This window comes from Atractosteus spatula, unplaced genomic scaffold (genome assembly GCF_055471065.1).
Source record: "Atractosteus spatula isolate fAtrSpa1 unplaced genomic scaffold, fAtrSpa1.hap1 Scaffold_7, whole genome shotgun sequence".
Classification (NCBI taxonomy): domain Eukaryota; kingdom Metazoa; phylum Chordata; class Actinopteri; order Semionotiformes; family Lepisosteidae; genus Atractosteus; species Atractosteus spatula.
The window spans coordinates 107325-125656 of NW_028296901.1; the positions used below are offsets into that span (position 1 = coordinate 107325).

At 56.4% G+C, this 18332-nt stretch overlaps 1 protein-coding gene and 5 non-coding genes across 6 annotated transcripts; all 6 read left to right on the forward strand.

Annotated features, from left to right (window-relative positions):
* The first annotated feature begins 1365 nt into the window (after positions 1–1365).
* LOC148805497 (U2 spliceosomal RNA) lies at positions 1366–1559 on the forward strand. The gene has a single exon (XR_016090260.1). It is a non-coding gene; the product is annotated as a U2 spliceosomal RNA (small nuclear RNA).
* A 797-nt stretch (positions 1560–2356) lies between these two features.
* Positions 2357–2547, forward strand: LOC148805498 (U2 spliceosomal RNA). Its single transcript, XR_016090320.1, has one exon. It is a non-coding gene; the product is annotated as a U2 spliceosomal RNA (small nuclear RNA).
* Positions 2548–8761: 6214 nt separating this feature from the next.
* LOC148805499 (U2 spliceosomal RNA) lies at positions 8762–8944 on the forward strand. The gene has a single exon (XR_016090206.1). It is a non-coding gene; the product is annotated as a U2 spliceosomal RNA (small nuclear RNA).
* A 2982-nt stretch (positions 8945–11926) lies between these two features.
* LOC148805500 (U2 spliceosomal RNA) lies at positions 11927–12122 on the forward strand. The gene has a single exon (XR_016090246.1). It is a non-coding gene; the product is annotated as a U2 spliceosomal RNA (small nuclear RNA).
* Positions 12123–15448: 3326 nt separating this feature from the next.
* LOC148805501 (U2 spliceosomal RNA) lies at positions 15449–15642 on the forward strand. The gene has a single exon (XR_016090219.1). It is a non-coding gene; the product is annotated as a U2 spliceosomal RNA (small nuclear RNA).
* A 1041-nt stretch (positions 15643–16683) lies between these two features.
* On the forward strand, positions 16684–17625 carry LOC148805502 (zinc finger CCHC domain-containing protein 3-like). Its single transcript, XM_088909734.1, has one exon. The coding sequence runs from the start codon at positions 16684–16686 to the stop codon at positions 17623–17625; it is 942 nt and encodes a 313-aa protein (XP_088765860.1).
* Positions 17626–18332: the final 707 nt, after the last annotated feature.

An 18332-nucleotide genomic window follows, 5' to 3' on the forward strand; every position in this document is an offset into this window, starting at 1 on the left:
TTTGGGTTTAAAAATGTCTGAGGTTTTTTGTTTGCAGGATTTTTGTGATAAGGGTATTTTTGACGTGACATTGGTTTCCGAGACTTTGGTACGTGATGTATGGGAGAAGATGCAAGCACGGAAAGGAGAGGCTCCTTTGAGCCTCTTCAGATTTGAACCTTGGTTTGCGGACAATGTGCAGCGTTTGACAGTCTTTGTGCCGGACCCTTTTGTGTCGGAGGAAGACATTGCTGGTTTTTTGCAGAAGTACGGGATTTTACATGGACCGGGGAAGAAAGAACTGGATTGGGAAGGGGTTTGGACTGGAAAGCGGACTTATTGGATAAGCCTGTTCCGGGATATGCGTTTTGCGGATGGGTTGTCGCATCCGCCCGGGTATTTCAGAATAGGGTCGGAAATGGGGTCCCTGGTTTATCCAGGTCAGCCCACAACATGTAGAAGGTGTTGGGGTATTGGACATTATGCGAGAGAGTGTGAATGTAAGGTTTGTGCTCAATGTGGATTGCAGACTCACATGGAAAAGGATTGTGTGCGATGTTTTTTCTGTGGGGAATATGGGCATAGTTATAGAGCTTGTGGGGAGAGAAAGGGAAGTTCCGAGTTTATGGACCAGAAGACAGAGTGTAATGCCTCGTTGAGTGAGGAAGGGAGTGAAGTAGGACAGGATAGTGGGAGTAGTGTGGAGGGTGGAGTTGTAATGAGTGAGAGAGAGGTAAAAGGTGTGGAAAGCTTTCGGAGTGCGAGTGTTGTTAGAGAGCGTTGGGCTAAGGAAGTGTGTACGGAAATAAGGGAGAATGGGGAGCAAAGGAAAAATAATGCGAGTGAGAGTGGTCAGTATGCTGAGACGGTAAAGATAGACGCAACGGCGAAGTTGAGTGGGGATGTTGTGGTAGTAAAGAAGCGGAGGAAGAAAGTTGTAGAGAATGGGAAAGGTGTGGTGGGCAGATTGGAAGAAAGAGAAGCGAGTGGAGAAGGATAGCGTAAAGGAATAAGAGTGAGGAAGAGGTGATTTGCATAAAGGGTGGGATTATGGAAATGAGATTGTGTGGGTTGTGGGGATGAAGGTTTTTGGCAGGTTAAAACGTGTAAGAGGTATAGGGTTGGGATTTTGGGTTTTAAGTTTGAATAGTAATGTTTTGTTTGCAAAAAGACAATGTTTGGTTTGTGACAAGTTTTCAGTATGTTATGTTACCATGACTTGTTGTACGGGTATGTTATTCTGGGTTGGGTATGTATTGTTTTATGTTTATTAGAATTCAGTACGTGGTACTTGTAACTTTGGTTGAAATTTATGTGAATGTGATAATGGATTTGAGATTTGGGTATGATATTTGGGGTTTTTTTGGTTATAATGAGTTTTGATTTACGACCTTTGTATTTTGCAATAAAAAAAAAAAAAAAAAAAATCTGTTCTTATCAGTTTAATATCTGATACGTCCCCCATCGGGGGACCACATATTAAACGGATTTTTGGAACAGGGAGCTGGATCAGGAGCTTGCTCCGTCCTCTCCACGCATCGGCCCGGTATTGCAGCGCCTCCGGGAACGGTGCACTACCTTCTCTCAGCGGTGAAAAGACAGACGTAGCTAGCAAGCAAGCGAGGTGGACCGGAGCTCCTTCCTCTCCGGTCTCGTCTCTCGTCCATCTGTGTGTCTCTGTGTCTCTCTCTCTCCCCCTCCCCGTTCCCGTGCTCCCTCCGTGCACTTTCCCGCGCCTCGACTCTCTCGGCAAGCAGGCCGGCCCCCTTTTCGGCTCCCGTGCGTTTTCCCTCCAAAAAACTTAGTTTTTTCCTCCTTTTTCCAGGGAGGCAGGCGTGGCTTGTGTGTGTGTGTGTGTGTGTGTGTGTGTGTGTGTGTGTGTGTGTGTGTGTGTGTGTGTGTGTGTCCCCGTCCTTGCAGGCGGGCCCCTTTCGACAGCCGGCCGTTTTCCCTCCAAAAAACTTAGTATATACACCTTTTCTTTCTTTTTTTCGGCAGGCAGGCAGGTGTGTGTGTGTCCCCGTCCCTCCCGAGAGAGCGCTGCCCCTTGCCTCTGCCCGCAGGTGCCGACGGTCCGCTTTCGCTTGCAGCTCACTCGGCACGGCTGCTGCTGGTGGGAGGGGCCTAAGCTAAGGAGGCCGGCCGGCTGGCGCCCCCCGCGGCTGCGGTCGTTGTCGGGCCGTTGACAGGAGATCAAAGAGCAGGGCCCCCGCCCGGGACTGGCGGGCAGGCAGGCGAGCAAGCAGGCAGGCAAGAGAGGGGGAGAGCGGAGTCCGGGCGGCCGGCAGCCGCGTGCGGACCGGGCTCCAGAGGCGTCGGCCTGCGCCGCTGCGCGCCAGCCGGACGCCCGCGCGCCCGCCCAAGGCCGGCGTCGGGCATCGCTTCTCGGCCTTTTGGCTAAGATCAAGTGTAGTATCTGTTCTTATCAGTTTAATATCTGATACGTCCCCCATCGGGGGACCACATATTAAACGGATTTTTGGAACAGGGAGCTGGATCAGGAGCTTGCTCCGTCCTCTCCACGCATCGGCCCGGTATTGCAGCGCCTCCGGGAACGGTGCACTACCTTCTCTCAGCGGTGAAAAGACAGACGTAGCTAGCAAGCAAGCGAGGTGGACCGGAGCTCCTTCCTCTCCGGTCTCGTCTCTCGTCCATCTGTGTGTCTCTGTGTCTCTCTCTCTCCCCCTCCCCGTTCCCGTGCTCCCTCCGTGCACTTTCCCGCGCCTCGACTCTCTCGGCAAGCAGGCCGGCCCCCTTTTCGGCTCCCGTGCGTTTTCCCTCCAAAAAACTTAGTTTTTTCCTCCTTTTTCCAGGGAGGCAGGCGTGGCTTGTGTGTGTGTGTGTGTGTGTGTGTGTGTGTGTGTGTGTGTGTGTGTGTGTGTGTGTGTGTGTGTGTCCCCGTCCTTGCAGGCGGGCCCCTTTCGACAGCCGGCCGTTTTCCCTCCAAAAAACTTAGTATATACACCTTTTCTTTCTTTTTTTCGGCAGGCAGGCAGGTGTGTGTGTGTCCCCGTCCCTCCCGAGAGAGCGCTGCCCCTTGCCTCTGCCCGCAGGTGCCGACGGTCCGCTTTCGCTTGCAGCTCACTCGGCACGGCTGCTGCTGGTGGGAGGGGCCTAAGCTAAGGAGGCCGGCCGGCTGGCGCCCCCCGCGGCTGCGGTCGTTGTCGGGCCGTTGACAGGAGATCAAAGAGCAGGGCCCCCGCCCGGGACTGGCGGGCAGGCAGGCGAGCAAGCAGGCAGGCAAGAGAGGGGGAGAGCGGAGTCCGGGCGGCCGGCAGCCGCGTGCGGACCGGGCTCCAGAGGCGTCGGCCTGCGCCGCTGCGCGCCAGCCGGACGCCCGCGCGCCCGCCCAAGGCCGGCGTCGGGCATCGCTTCTCGGCCTTTTGGCTGCGATCCTTAGTACGTGGCAGGCCCGCGGCTGAGGTAACACCAAAAGACCGGGGAGAGAAGACCGGAGAGGACACCGCCTGGAGGAGACTACGCTGCTGGATTTGCCGGTTTTGGACTTTGGATTGGCCTGGACTGCGCTTCGGTTTTTCGTTTCCTGGATTGGACGCTTGGACACCAGAAGACTTCGGTTTTGGTGAGAAGGCTGCTTCGGCAGCCGCAAAGGCTGCGGAACGATGGCTGCGGATCCCGGGGCGGCGAGGACGGCTGAGGAGGGTCCCAAGATCCGGAAGACCATCCGCTTCATCTGGAAGCCGGATGGAGAGATGCCGGGGAGGGACGTCTTCGAAGAGGAGATCCTTTTTGGGATCCTGGGTTTGGACGTGGCGGATATCAAGTGCTTGCAGGGGAATCGGGCGCAGCGCTATATGGATCTCTCGTTCGTGGAGGAGAAAGGACATCGCAGTGCTTCCGAGAAGATCATGAAGGCTAAGGAAAGTGGCAGGCTGGAGAATTACGTGTGTCTGGGGCTCCAGAGCAACAATGAAAGGTCAGTGATTCTGCACATGTTTGACCCCTTTGTTCCCGATAGTGACGTCACGACCTTCCTCCGTCGTTACGTCGACGTGTTGGACCCCCCTCGTATCATCATGGACCCCTACAAGGTCTGGACCGGGAAGAGGCAGTATCACGTTGAGCTGAGGCCAGACGACAGAAGTAAGGACGGTTTCGCCCACCCGCCTGCCACTTTCGCCATTGGTCCAGGTAGGGGGTACTTGTTCTACGGGAATCAGCCGCCGTTCTGTCGGAAGTGTCGGGAGTCCGGGCACCGGGAGGCCGAGTGCAACGCGGCGGAGTGTGGGAAGTGCCACCGGCGGGGTCATCAGGCCCGGAACTGCCCCGTTAAAGAGTGTTCCTTGTGTGGCAACACTGGCCATTTGTATCGCAACTGCCTCCTTAGGAACGCCGAGTATGCCAGAGCTGTCCATGACGGATCCGGCCTGGCGGTGGGAGAAACGGAGTCGGACGGCAGTGAGGCTGGGGACACCGAGGACGAACATCAGGATGGTGGTGGAGCGGTCCCTGGGGGAGCCGGGAAGGATGCCGGATGGACGGTGGTGGTGCGGCCGAGACGGAAAGGGAAGGGGAAGGGGAGGCAGCATGAGGAGGACGGCGACGATCCGCAGGAGGGACCATCTCGGGTCGAAGACGGGGTGGTCGGGAGCTGGGCGGATGTGGTGAAGGCCCCCCCCCCCGCCCGAGCAGACGCAGGACCAACCGCAGCACGGGGGGCAGGTGAGGAGGAGGAGGAGATGCACCACATGCCTGTGTTGAGGAAGAAGCCTAGGAAGCGGTCGCAGGCTGGCAAGGGACAGATGGAGACGGGCGACAAGAAGAAGAAGACATCCAGGGAGTACTACGGGGAGGCGGAGCTCGTCCCGGAGACGGTAGCAGCTCTGGTGACGGCGCCAGAGCAGGAGGTGATGGCAGACCGGGAGGCGATGGCAGACCAGGAGGAGATGGAGGAGGGGGCAGCGCCAGCGTCAACGCAGGACGGCCAGGAGCTGGGGGACACCGCAGGCTCCCTCCCCCCTGGGCAGGGAGACAGAGTCATGGCACGGGGCCCCTTCTCTGTGGCGCAGTGCCTTTCAGGTGAGGGGAGCCCTGTGGTGACGTGCCAGGTCGACACCCCGGACCGCGAGTACTCGCGCCGGCCTGACCCTGACCCGGGCTCCAGCCCCAACCCCACTCCCGACCCCCCTCCCCCCGACCCCGACCCCGACCCCCACCCTGACCGGGGCCCCGACCCCGGCCTCGGTCCCAGCCCCGGATTTGTTCTCGATCCCGGGCCCGACCCCGTCTTTGACATGGAGGTGGGCGTGAGCCCAGTCCCTTCGGTCACCTACATCGAGGGGACAGACACCGACAGTTCGGTCAGTGCAGCAGGGGCAGAGCATCCACCCAGCTCTAGCTCCAGCGACGGTATGGAGAGTGACAGCCCCCCGGAGCAGCCATGACCTTCACAGTGGCCACGGCTAATGTGAGGGGTCTGCGGAACCGGGAGAAACGAGCTGGAGTTTTCCGATATTTGTCCCAAAGGCTTTTGGATATTTGCTTTTTGCAGGAGACCCATCTGAAAGACCACGACGATGTGCTCGCTTACCAGAAGGAGTGGACAAAGGGGCCCTCGTGGTGGAGCGTTGGGGGGGTGAACTCCTCTGGCGTGGGCATCCTGTGTGGTTCCCCAGGGTTTGCGGCACAGGTGGTCAGCTCTGTGGTCCCCGGGCGCCTGCTGGTGGTCGACGGGACCCGGCACGGGGTGCGGACCCGGCTGATCGGTGTGTATGTCCCGGCGGACCGGCGGCAGCAGGGCTCCTTCCTGAAAGATCTGGAGCCCCTGCTGTACACAAACAGAGAGCTGATCATCGGCGGGGATTTTAACATCGACCTGGGGGACTCACAAGGTGAGGGTGCCCATGGGTTACGGTCTCTGATTGCAGATTTTGGCCTGCGGGACGGATTTCAGAATGTCGCACATCACACCTGGGACAACGGAAGGGGGACCTTCAGGGGGCTGGATTATGTCTTCACTTCGGCGAACTGGACGACCCTAAGCAGGCAAGCGACCCCTACTTGGTTTTCCGACCATCACATGCTGACGGCTTCCTTTGGTGTTGAGGACCCTCGTTTCCAGGCCGGATACTGGAAGCTGAACAGGCAAGTCCTGCAGGAGGCGAGATACCAGAGGAAGATCGCTACAGTGCTGAGGGCATGTGCGGAGAGGAGGGACGCCTTCAGTTCGGCGGTGCACTGGTGGGAGTCCTGCAAGCGCACCATCGCGGTGGTGACGAAGAAGTACTGCAGGATCCGCCGCAGTTTGGAGGACCGCCAGTGCACCAAGCTCCAGGAGGAGCTCGAGGCACTGTATGCGCAGCTGAACCAAGGGGGCGCTTACGAGGGGGAGAAGATCGCCCACATCAAGAGCCTGCTTAGGGGTAAGTGGCTGCAGTGGGCTAAGGACTTTCTTTTCAGGCTCCGTGGAGTCTGGAGGGAGAATGACGAAAGCTGCTCGTCCCAGTTCTTCGGCGCCGTGAGGAGGCAACAAGAGCGAGGCTTCTTTGACGGCGTTCGGAGGACGGACGGGTCTGTAGCCACTTCCATACCCGGGATGTTGGAGTGTGCCACAGAATATTACAGCACCCTGTTTGCTGAGAAGGAGACCGACGCCGGTATCAGGAGCAGGCTCCTGGACGGAGTGGAGCCGGCGGTAGACGACCCCGCTGCTCTGGGCGGGGCAGTGTCAGGGGCAGAGATCCGATCTGCCCTGATGGGGATGAAGAAGGGCACTGTCCCTGGCATAGACGGTCTACCGACCGAGTTTTACCTCACCTTTTTTGACCAGCTGGAGCCGCTCTTGGTGCAGGTATTCAACGAGGTGCTGGATCGTGATGGGCTCGGTGCCACCATGAAGATCGGTGTCATCTCCCTCGTCCATAAGGGAGGTGACAAGGCAGACCTGGGGAATTGGCGGCCAATCCAGCTCCTGTGCACTGACTATAAGATCTTGGCCAGGGTGCTGGGCGGCCGCCTGAGAACAGTGATGCCGGCCTTGGTGCAGGCTGACCAGACGTGTGGTGTGGCAGGCCGCAAGATCAGCTGGACCCTGCAGCTGATCCGCGACGTCATCGCGTGGGTGGAAGATAGAGGCCTGCCGCTCCTGCTGGTGAGCCTCGACCAGACCAAGGCCTTTGACCGGGTCCATCACGAGATTCTGTGGGCACTCCTGAAGAGGAAGGGTCTGCCGGACGGGTTTGTCAGGTGGGTCCGGACCTTGTACAACGGGGTGGCATCCCGGGTATGCGTCAACGGAGCGTTGGGCGGGCATATTCCAGTGCGGTGTGGTGTGCGACAGGGCTGTCCTCTCTCGCCCCTGCTGTATGTGCTTTTCCTAGAGATCCTCCTGGACCAGCTCAGGAGGGATCCGGGAGTGGATGGGATCCTGGTGCCAGGTGGAGGAGGGCAGATGGCGAAGATCGCGGCATATGCAGACGACGTCACGCTCTTCCTGGGCTCTGAAGGCGGCCTGGGGAGGGCGCTCAGCATTGTCGAGGATTTCTCAAGAGGTACCGGCGCCCGACTGAACAGGGCCAAGAGCTTAGTGAAGGTCTTCGGGACCTGGCCGAGCGAGCCGCGGGACTTTGGCGGTCTGTCACGGACGACTGGGCCGCTGAAGATCCTGGGGGTGAGCTTTCACTCCACAGATCCTGGAGGTGTCAACTGGGAGGCCGGGTTCCGGAAAGTCAACCGGAAGCTAGGCCTGTGGCAGCAACGATCGCTAACCTGGATCGGGAAGGCGCTGGTACTGAAGGCGGAAGTCCTGCCTCTGCTTCTCCACCTGGCGGTAGTGTACCCCCTGCCGGTCCGGAAGCGGAGAGATCTGGTGAGGAGCATCTTCAACTTCGTCTGGGGTCACACCTACGAACGGGTGAAGAGGTGTGATATGTACAGACCCCTGGCCGATGGGGGTCGGGGGATCTTGGACTTCCCGGCGAAGTTGGACTGCGCCTTCATAGCGAGCCTGTGCACGGTTCTGCACGACAACCCGGCCCACCTGTGCAGCCGGTTTGTCAGTCTCTGGCTGGCGGCGAGCATGCGGCACCTGACGGTCTGGACCAACACGACCCCCAAGGCAGAGCGGCTCCCGCTGCACTACCGCCACGCAGTGCGGTGGCTGCGGGCACACCCGGGGATCAAGGAAGGGACGAACTGTTTGAATCACAGGACCATGTACAGGATGGTGAAGGCGGAAGAACGGCCGGCGATCCCGGGTGTGTCCCGGATCATCTGGCAGCGGGTCCAGCCGGAGGGGCTGGATAACAAGCTGAAGGACCTGAACTGGCTCTGCGTGTGGGGTCGGCTGACGGTCAGGGCCGTCATGCATGCGCACGGGCTCTCCAGACAGAGCCTGTGCCCGCGACACGGCTGCGCGGGCGAAGAGACGGTGGGTCACGTCTTCTGGGAGTGTGCCTTCGCCCAGAGGGTGTGGAGATCGTGCGGGACCCTCTTTGCACAGGTAAGCCCCGATTCCCCCATCACGCAAGCGTCCGTCCTGAAAGGGATCGCCGGCATCCGGGGCCGGAACCGGAAATTCCTGCTGTGGCTACTGGTCAGCCTGGTCAAGGCCTTCATCTGGGATGCCCGGACAGACCTGGTGAAGCACGGCGTGGAGAAGCCTGCTTTTGGGATCCTGCGGAGGGTGAAGGAGGAGGTGGCCAGGAGGGTCCAGTGGGACATTCACAGATGGGGGTTTGCCGCAGCAAAAGAGCGCTGGAAGGATTTGTGCACGGGACATTAGGGGGGTGTTGGTGTGGGACTGTTTTATGATTTGTTAACGAACTTTTTTCTAATAAAAATATAAAAAAAATCTGTTCTTATCAGTTTAATATCTGATACGTCCCCCATCGGGGGACCACATATTAAACGGATTTTTGGAACAGGGAGCTGGATCAGGAGCTTGCTCCGTCCTCTCCACGCATCGGCCCGGTATTGCAGCGCCTCCGGGAACGGTGCACTACCTTCTCTCAGCGGTGAAAAGACAGACGTAGCTAGCAAGCAAGCGAGGTGGACCGGAGCTCCTTCCTCTCCGGTCTCGTCTCTCGTCCATCTGTGTGTCTCTGTGTCTCTCTCTCTCCCCCTCCCCGTTCCCGTGCTCCCTCCGTGCACTTTCCCGCGCCTCGACTCTCTCGGCAAGCAGGCCGGCCCCCTTTTCGGCTCCCGTGCGTTTTCCCTCCAAAAAACTTAGTTTTTTCCTCCTTTTTCCAGGGAGGCAGGCGTGGCTTGTGTGTGTGTGTGTGTGTGTGTGTGTGTGTGTGTGTGTGTGTGTGTGTGTGTGTGTGTGTGTGTGTGTGTCCCCGTCCTTGCAGGCGGGCCCCTTTCGACAGCCGGCCGTTTTCCCTCCAAAAAACTTAGTATATACACCTTTTCTTTCTTTTTTTCGGCAGGCAGGCAGGTGTGTGTGTGTCCCCGTCCCTCCCGAGAGAGCGCTGCCCCTTGCCTCTGCCCGCAGGTGCCGACGGTCCGCTTTCGCTTGCAGCTCACTCGGCACGGCTGCTGCTGGTGGGAGGGGCCTAAGCTAAGGAGGCCGGCCGGCTGGCGCCCCCCGCGGCTGCGGTCGTTGTCGGGCCGTTGACAGGAGATCAAAGAGCAGGGCCCCCGCCCGGGACTGGCGGGCAGGCAGGCGAGCAAGCAGGCAGGCAAGAGAGGGGGAGAGCGGAGTCCGGGCGGCCGGCAGCCGCGTGCGGACCGGGCTCCAGAGGCGTCGGCCTGCGCCGCTGCGCGCCAGCCGGACGCCCGCGCGCCCGCCCAAGGCCGGCGTCGGGCATCGCTTCTCGGCCTTTTGGCTAAGATCAGAGTTCAAGTGGCTTGACCGCAGTTCTCAAAGATCTTAGTCCAGGGGGTCGGGAAGGCGACGGGAGGACCGGAAGGAACGGAGTGCTGATGGTGGAACCTGGAAGACCGGAGCGGTGCAGACGAGGGGATTGCTGAGGAGATTGCTGAGACGGTGGTCGGTGTTGGACGACGGTGGCTGGCTTACCTGGGGGATTCGGAAGGAGAGCTGAGGAGCGTTGCTGGAGCGATGGCTGGGCATCCCTGGGCGAAGAAGGAGCGGAGGAAGAACTCTCTCTGTTTTTCGTTGAGGAGCCGAGATGGACCTGCAGTTTGGGACAGAGATAAGTTTAAGAAATTGGTTTTGGTTCAATGTCTGGGTGTTCAGTTGGCAGACGTATTTTGTCTCCAGGATTATTGTGCCCGGGGGATTTTTGAACTGACTTTTGCATCAGAGGCCTTGTGCTTCGATGTATGGAGGAAAGTTCAGGAGAGGAAGGATGAGGATCCAGTTAAGTTTTTCCGTGTTGAGCCAAGTTTTGCCGGGGAACTTATGGTGATGATGGTACATGTCTTTGACTCGTTTGTTCCGGAAGAGGACATTGTGTCTTTTTTACAGTGTTTTGTGGACTTGCAAGGAGCAGGGAAAAGGCACTTGGACCCTGATGGTGTGTGGAACGGGAAGCGGACGTACCTGATGAGACTGCGATTGGGGAAGACGGCTGAGGAGGGGGTGATACACCCCCCGGCATTTTTCGAGATCGGGACTCATAGGGGCTACCTGGTGTATGCTGGGCAGCCCCTCGCCTGTATGCTATGTGGGGAACGAGGACATTTTGCTGTGCAGTGTGCATCTGTGCTCTGCAAACGGTGTGGAAAGACAGGTCATGTGGCCAGGGACTGTGTCCAAGAGAAAAAGTGTTATCGGTGTGATGAGCCTGGACACAGCTATCGGTTTTGTACGGGAACTGTGAAGACGAGTGTTAACTGTGTGGGTAGGAATGTGGGGGGTGCTGGGAATGAAGAGAGTGATGTGCAGAGAGGAATTTACAGTCCTGAAGATGTGGTAGTGTATACGGAAGGGTTTTTAGATAGTGAGGATGAGAGGCAGTACTCGGAATTTGTGAAAGAATGTAAATTGGATTTAGAGAGGGAGGGGTACACGGAGATAGAACAGGGGTTAGATGTGTCAGGTGTTGGAAAGGGTTCAGGTAATCTTAAGTTTCGTTGGGTGGATGGCGATGTTAGTGAAAGTGTATCGGGTTTGACTGTAGATTTAAAGGAGGAAGGGAGCGGGAAGGGTGAGGTAAGGGCGGGACAGACAGTCAGGAAAAAAGGGAAAAAGAAAGGGAAGGGATGATGTAGTTTTAATTTGTAGACCTCAGATGTCAGGGTTATAATTTGCATAAGGGGCGGGATTAGGGGATTTGAGTGTGTTGTGGTGGGTTTGGGGTTACTTGGTGGGTTATTTAGGAATGGGCGGACTTTAATAATGTGGAATTGTGCTGTGTTTGGTTCTGTTATTAAATTGATTTGAATTTGTGTTACTAAAACAAAGATATGGTATTGGATGTTATGTGATTTGATTGTGGGAACGGTTTGTATACGGGATAGACAATGTAAATGGGAGGTTAATTTTGGGGTTGGTTGGTGGGGGAATTTGTCTTTTGTTAATTGAGACGGGATGCTGAATGTGTATAGTGGGGTTGTGAAAATGGCTTGTGTTGTTGGTTTGGGGAAAGGGATCCATGGGTTAATTTGCATAATGGGTGGGATTATGGAGATGTGTGGAGGTTTGTGGGGATATGGTGGGATTTGAAGGGGTCCGTTAGCGATTGATTTGCGGGGGGATTTTTGTTGAGAGGAATGGGACTTCTTGTTAGTTTACTGAAGATTTCTGTTAGAGGATTATGGAATTTTGGTTTGGATGTTGTGCTTAACAGATATATTGATTTTGTATTAGCCTAAGCATGCGTGCTGTGTTATAGGGTTGGATGTCAAGGTTGTGTAATTTGAGTTTGTGAATTATGGGTTGATATGACCTTGTTTGTTAATGGGAAAATGTGTGTTTTGTTTGTTTGTGATTTGTTTTTTATGTTTTATTAGAAAACGGTACTTTGTGTTTATAATTATGGTCGAAATCAATGTAATGTGAAATTATGAAATTTAATGAACTGTTTTTCAATAAAAAAAAAAAAAAAAAAAAAAAAAAAAAATCTGTTCTTATCAGTTTAATATCTGATACGTCCCCCATCGGGGGACCACATATTAAACGGATTTTTGGAACAGGGAGCTGGATCAGGAGCTTGCTCCGTCCTCTCCACGCATCGGCCCGGTATTGCAGCGCCTCCGGGAACGGTGCACTACCTTCTCTCAGCGGTGAAAAGACAGACGTAGCTAGCAAGCAAGCGAGGTGGACCGGAGCTCCTTCCTCTCCGGTCTCGTCTCTCGTCCATCTGTGTGTCTCTGTGTCTCTCTCTCTCCCCCTCCCCGTTCCCGTGCTCCCTCCGTGCACTTTCCCGCGCCTCGACTCTCTCGGCAAGCAGGCCGGCCCCCTTTTCGGCTCCCGTGCGTTTTCCCTCCAAAAAACTTAGTTTTTTCCTCCTTTTTCCAGGGAGGCAGGCGTGGCTTGTGTGTGTGTGTGTGTGTGTGTGTGTGTGTGTGTGTGTGTGTGTGTGTGTGTGTGTGTGTGTGTGTCCCCGTCCTTGCAGGCGGGCCCCTTTCGACAGCCGGCCGTTTTCCCTCCAAAAAACTTAGTATATACACCTTTTCTTTCTTTTTTTCGGCAGGCAGGCAGGTGTGTGTGTGTCCCCGTCCCTCCCGAGAGAGCGCTGCCCCTTGCCTCTGCCCGCAGGTGCCGACGGTCCGCTTTCGCTTGCAGCTCACTCGGCACGGCTGCTGCTGGTGGGAGGGGCCTAAGCTAAGGAGGCCGGCCGGCTGGCGCCCCCCGCGGCTGCGGTCGTTGTCGGGCCGTTGACAGGAGATCAAAGAGCAGGGCCCCCGCCCGGGACTGGCGGGCAGGCAGGCGAGCAAGCAGGCAGGCAAGAGAGGGGGAGAGCGGAGTCCGGGCGGCCGGCAGCCGCGTGCGGACCGGGCTCCAGAGGCGTCGGCCTGCGCCGCTGCGCGCCAGCCGGACGCCCGCGCGCCCGCCCAAGGCCGGCGTCGGGCATCGCTTCTCGGCCTTTTGGCTAAGATCAAGGTTTAAGCCGGCAAGCCCGCAATTCCGAGGTCTTAGTCAGAGGGTCGGGAAGGCGGCGGGAGGACAAGGAAGGCTGGAAGGAGTGATGCAGCGGGAGAAGGATTGACCGGAGGAGCTGAGCGTTGGGTTGGAGCTTGGAGGATCGAGACGTCGGTGGTGACGAGTGGAATTGCTGGCCAGTGGACGAGAACGGGAGACGGTGGTGGAGTGTTCTGGCGACCTGGAAGTGTGCTTTGGATCTGCGGCTGGAGATGGAGGCGGGACATCCTTGGTCGAGGAAGGAGCGACGGAAGGACTCCATCCGTTTCACTTTGCGAGACCGAGAAGAATCCGGGACTTGGACTAGAGATAAGTTCAAGACTTTTGTATTGAAAGAAGTTTTGGAGGTGAAACTGTCGGACATTCTATGTTTGCAGGACTATTGTGATCGCGGGGTTTTTGAATTAACTTTGGTTTCGAGCGAGCTCTGTTTTGAGTTATGGAGGAAGATTTTGGAGAGAAAGGGAAAGGCCCCGTTGAGCCTTTTCCGTGTGAATCCTATGTTTGCCGGAAGTTTACGGAAAATGACTGTTTTTGTTTTTGATCCTTTTGTTTCAGAAGAGGACATTGATGGGTTTTTAAATGAATTTGTGTTGTTGCAGGGGAAGGGGGAGAGGGAATTGGACTCTGAGGGGGTTTGGACGGGCAAACGTATCTACTGGATGAGGTTACGGTTTGGGGGTACGGAAGAGGGAGGGGTGTTGCACCCCCCCGCGTTTTTTGAGATCGGGACAGAGAGGGGATACCTGGTTTACCCAGGGCAGCCCCTCGCATGTAGGAAATGCGGGGTTCTGGGTCATTATGCTGCAAAATGTACAACAGTGTTTTGTAGTCGGTGTAAGGAACAGGGACATGTATTGAGGGATTGTAGGAAAGAGGTCCGATGTTTTTCTTGTGGGGAGTCAGGTCACATATATAGGAACTGTGTGGGAAGAACGAAGGTCAGGGCTGAACAAGATAAGTTAGAAGGAAAGGAGAGGGTCACTGATGGGAACGCGGTGTTAAACAGTGCGCAAGAGGAGGATGTGGATAGGGTGGGGAAAAATGAAATGGGAACTGCAGGAGTAGGTGTAGAGGGTAAGGAGGAAGAGGTCCAGTTGCGTGAAGGGTTAGGTGCAGATGGACCAGTAGGGGGTAGTGTGATAAAGACATCAGATAAGGAGGGTGTAGATGAGAGTGTGGTGAGGGGTAATTGTGAGTTAGTGGTGGAGGTGAGGGAGGTTACACAAGTTACGAGGCAGGAAGTGGGGGATGTAGTTAGGATGGCTATAGGAGAGTGTGCGGGGGGCATGAGGGGGAAGGAAAAGGAGGGGATGAAGAAAGATAAGGAAGGCGTGGGGGATGAGAGTGTTAGGAGTCAGGAGGTTAGTGTAGTTAGGGAGGTAGGTAAGGAGGGGATGGGTGGGAGTATGGAGAGGGTTACTGGTGAACATGTGGAGGTGTTGACGGATGAAGTACAAGCAGAGATGTCAAAGGTGGAAGTTGTGGAAAGTATGACTGTTGGAGAAAGTGCGGGGTGTCCGAGAGAGAAGGTGGGAAAACAAATGGGTATAAACGAGGACGGGGCGGTATCTAGTGGCAGTGAGGTGAGGGAGGTTGGTACGGGCAATAAACGAGCAGAGAGGCGTGTGGTAGAGACTAGAGTTGAGGAGGTGGGAGGGGCAGTTACAAATGTATGTGTGACAGGAGGAAGTAGTAACGCCCAAGATGATAGAACGTATGCCTGGGATCTTACAGATAGTGATGTTGAGAGGGAGCATGCAGCATATGCGAAACAGTGTAGAATAGAATGGGAGAAGGCAGGGCACATCGAAGTACCGTTGCCGGGTATACCGTGGGATTTTGTATCTGTAGTGAAGGTGCCAGAAGTTGAGTTAACTGAGGAGAATTTTCCACCCTTAGGGCCTGCAGGGGCTGCGGGGGGGAGGAAAAGTGGGAAGAAGAGGCCTGTTATAGTGGAGGGCACTGGGAAAGGAGGGAGCAAGGGCGGGCGTGTAAGTAAAAGTGGGTGCACAGAGGGGCATCAACCGTGGAAGGAGAACAAGATTTGTGAGGAGTGGACGACGGTTGAAGTAAGCCAGGAGTGGCAGAAACGGATAAAGGTGAAACCGAAGACATGCTTGGCCACAGTGCAAGAAGTGGAACGGAAGTTCCCAGGGTGTAGTATAGAACTTGTGAAGGAAGGGGATACTCCGGGTGGGTTTCGAATAGATGGGGAAACGAGGGAGGAACGTACACAGATTAGCAAGACGTTGTATGATGCATTATGTAAAAGTTTGAAGATGTGAACGATGGGTTTTGGGGGTTTATGTGTTTTGAGTATGGGAATAGTTTAGAATTAGGGGAGTGATTGATTTGCATATAGGGTGGGGTTATGCTAATGACTGGTTGATTTAAGTTTGGTGTATTTGTGAATTAGGTTTGATTTGGGGCTTTTGTTATACCGAGTTTGGATTTATGGATTTTTGTACTTTGTAATAAAAAAAAAAAAAAAAAAATCTGTTCTTATCAGTTTAATATCTGATACGTCCCCCATCGGGGGACCACATATTAAACGGATTTTTGGAACAGGGAGCTGGATCAGGAGCTTGCTCCGTCCTCTCCACGCATCGGCCCGGTATTGCAGCGCCTCCGGGAACGGTGCACTACCTTCTCTCAGCGGTGAAAAGACAGACGTAGCTAGCAAGCAAGCGAGGTGGACCGGAGCTCCTTCCTCTCCGGTCTCGTCTCTCGTCCATCTGTGTGTCTCTGTGTCTCTCTCTCTCCCCCTCCCCGTTCCCGTGCTCCCTCCGTGCACTTTCCCGCGCCTCGACTCTCTCGGCAAGCAGGCCGGCCCCCTTTTCGGCTCCCGTGCGTTTTCCCTCCAAAAAACTTAGTTTTTTCCTCCTTTTTCCAGGGAGGCAGGCGTGGCTTGTGTGTGTGTGTGTGTGTGTGTGTGTGTGTGTGTGTGTGTGTGTGTGTGTGTGTGTGTGTGTGTGTGTCCCCGTCCTTGCAGGCGGGCCCCTTTCGACAGCCGGCCGTTTTCCCTCCAAAAAACTTAGTATATACACCTTTTCTTTCTTTTTTTCGGCAGGCAGGCAGGTGTGTGTGTGTCCCCGTCCCTCCCGAGAGAGCGCTGCCCCTTGCCTCTGCCCGCAGGTGCCGACGGTCCGCTTTCGCTTGCAGCTCACTCGGCACGGCTGCTGCTGGTGGGAGGGGCCTAAGCTAAGGAGGCCGGCCGGCTGGCGCCCCCCGCGGCTGCGGTCGTTGTCGGGCCGTTGACAGGAGATCAAAGAGCAGGGCCCCCGCCCGGGACTGGCGGGCAGGCAGGCGAGCAAGCAGGCAGGCAAGAGAGGGGGAGAGCGGAGTCCGGGCGGCCGGCAGCCGCGTGCGGACCGGGCTCCAGAGGCGTCGGCCTGCGCCGCTGCGCGCCAGCCGGACGCCCGCGCGCCCGCCCAAGGCCGGCGTCGGGCATCGCTTCTCGGCCTTTTGGCCAAGATCAGAAGGCGCGTGGCCTGACCGCGGCCGGACGATTTCCAAAGGAGACGAGAAGGGCGGCAGAGGAGAGAAGGCGGAATCGACACGGGAGGACCCCTCAAGAAGGCACTACCTACCTGGAAGGAGTCATCGGGAGAAGACCGCGGCGACCGGTTCACGAGCCACCACTGGAATCGCCCTGGGTTGAGCCCAGGGGGTGAAGGTGGGGCTCCCAGATGACGGCGGTGGGTGAGTGGGCTTCCTTTTCAGCGGCCGTGCACCCTCTGTCCCGTGAGGGACAGATGAGGTGCACGGTGCGCTTTGTCCTAAAGAGGAAAGAAGATGCGGGGGAATGGATGGTGAGAAGTCAGTTTGAGAGGAAGATCTTGTTTGATGTGCTAGACATTAAGAAGATTAATATTCTTGGAGTTCAGGACTTTCAAGTTAAGAATACCTACGATGTCACCCTAACTACGGATTACGAGTGTCAGAGGGTGTGGAATAAAGCTAATGACTTGAAGGAAACTGACCCTCTTGCAAAATTTATTGTTGAACCTCTGTTTGCACGGGAACTGAGACCTGTAATTGTGCATATGTTCAACCCCCATGTGCCCGAGGCAGATATAGCCATCTTTCTGAGACGGTACCTCGATATCCAAGGAGAGGGGAAGAAGGTCTTGGACGAGGAAGATATTTGGACCTTTAAGAGACGGTTCATGGCGAGGTTCCGGCCTAGCAGGACCTCCCCTGGGGGGGTGCTTCACCCTCCAGCCTCCTTTTACATCGGGCCAAATAGGGGATATCTGAGCTATTCCGGCCAGCCTAAAACTTGTCGGAAATGTGGTCAAGGAGGTCATCTAGTGGGGGACTGCACAGAACAACTTTGTAGACGCTGCGGTCAGGTCGGGCATGTTGCAGCATCCTGCCGTGAGGCCATGGTGTGCAACCTATGTGGGGAGCAAGGCCACATGTACAGGGCTTGTCCCAAGAAAATCAAGACCTTCGCGTCCGTCGTCGCAGACAGAGGAGCGGATCAGGCCGGGCCATCGGCGAGGATAAGGAGGCGGGACGGCGACGACACCTACCTGAATGAAGGCCCTGGCCCCCAGGAGGCTGACAGCAATGCTCTGCCGCAGGACTTGGTTCCGGAGCACCAGGGTTCCCCACCGGTCATGTAGAACCTCTTTGAAGTCCTGGCGGAGGAGGGGGCGAATAAGGAAGCCAGCGAAGAGGACCCCGCAGGACCCGCCTGGATGCCGGTACAAGGAAGGAGGGGAAAAAAGAAGAAGAAGAGGGAGAGAATCGCCTCCGATGAGGATAGTCCAGGGGTGGTGGAGAAAAAACAAAAAGAGATCGACATCCCGTCGGAAGACGAGGCCGGAATGGCGGACGACGACCTCACCGATTCTGAGGTGCAGTCCCAAAAGGAAGGAGTCTCGGACCTAGACGAGAGTCAGGAAATGGAGGAAGACTCAGATGCTGAGGCGGAGTCGGTGGGAAGCTCAGCTGAAGTGGAGGACAGCGGCCCTCCAAAAGACCCAAGCCCGGTAGAAGAAGGGGTAGAGGAGGTGAGAGAACCCCCCCAGCCTACCGGTGAAGACGGGGGGTCAGCGACCACCCCCGACTCTGTCGCACGCCCTGGGGACGCAGCGCCCGGGGACGTGGCGATTGGCCTGGATCCTTGCCTGCAGCCTGAGAGATCCCCCGACCCGGACTCTGACGCCTCACTGCCTCCCAGTGGGGTAACGGGCCCGGGGGAGAACTCTCCTCCGACCTTCTCTCCAATCACATCTATTAGCGACGTGGCGTCGCCAAGTGGAGATGGGCCGGAGGATGTCCTGGAAAGCTTCAAGCATCCAGTATACTGAAGGCAGCCCCTCTGAGC

Bases quoted from the DNA above. Each gene is read 5' to 3' on its own strand.
- LOC148805502 (XM_088909734.1), top strand. From the start codon at position 16,684: ATGACGGCGGTGGGTGAGTGGGCTTCCTTTTCAGCGGCCGTGCACCCT.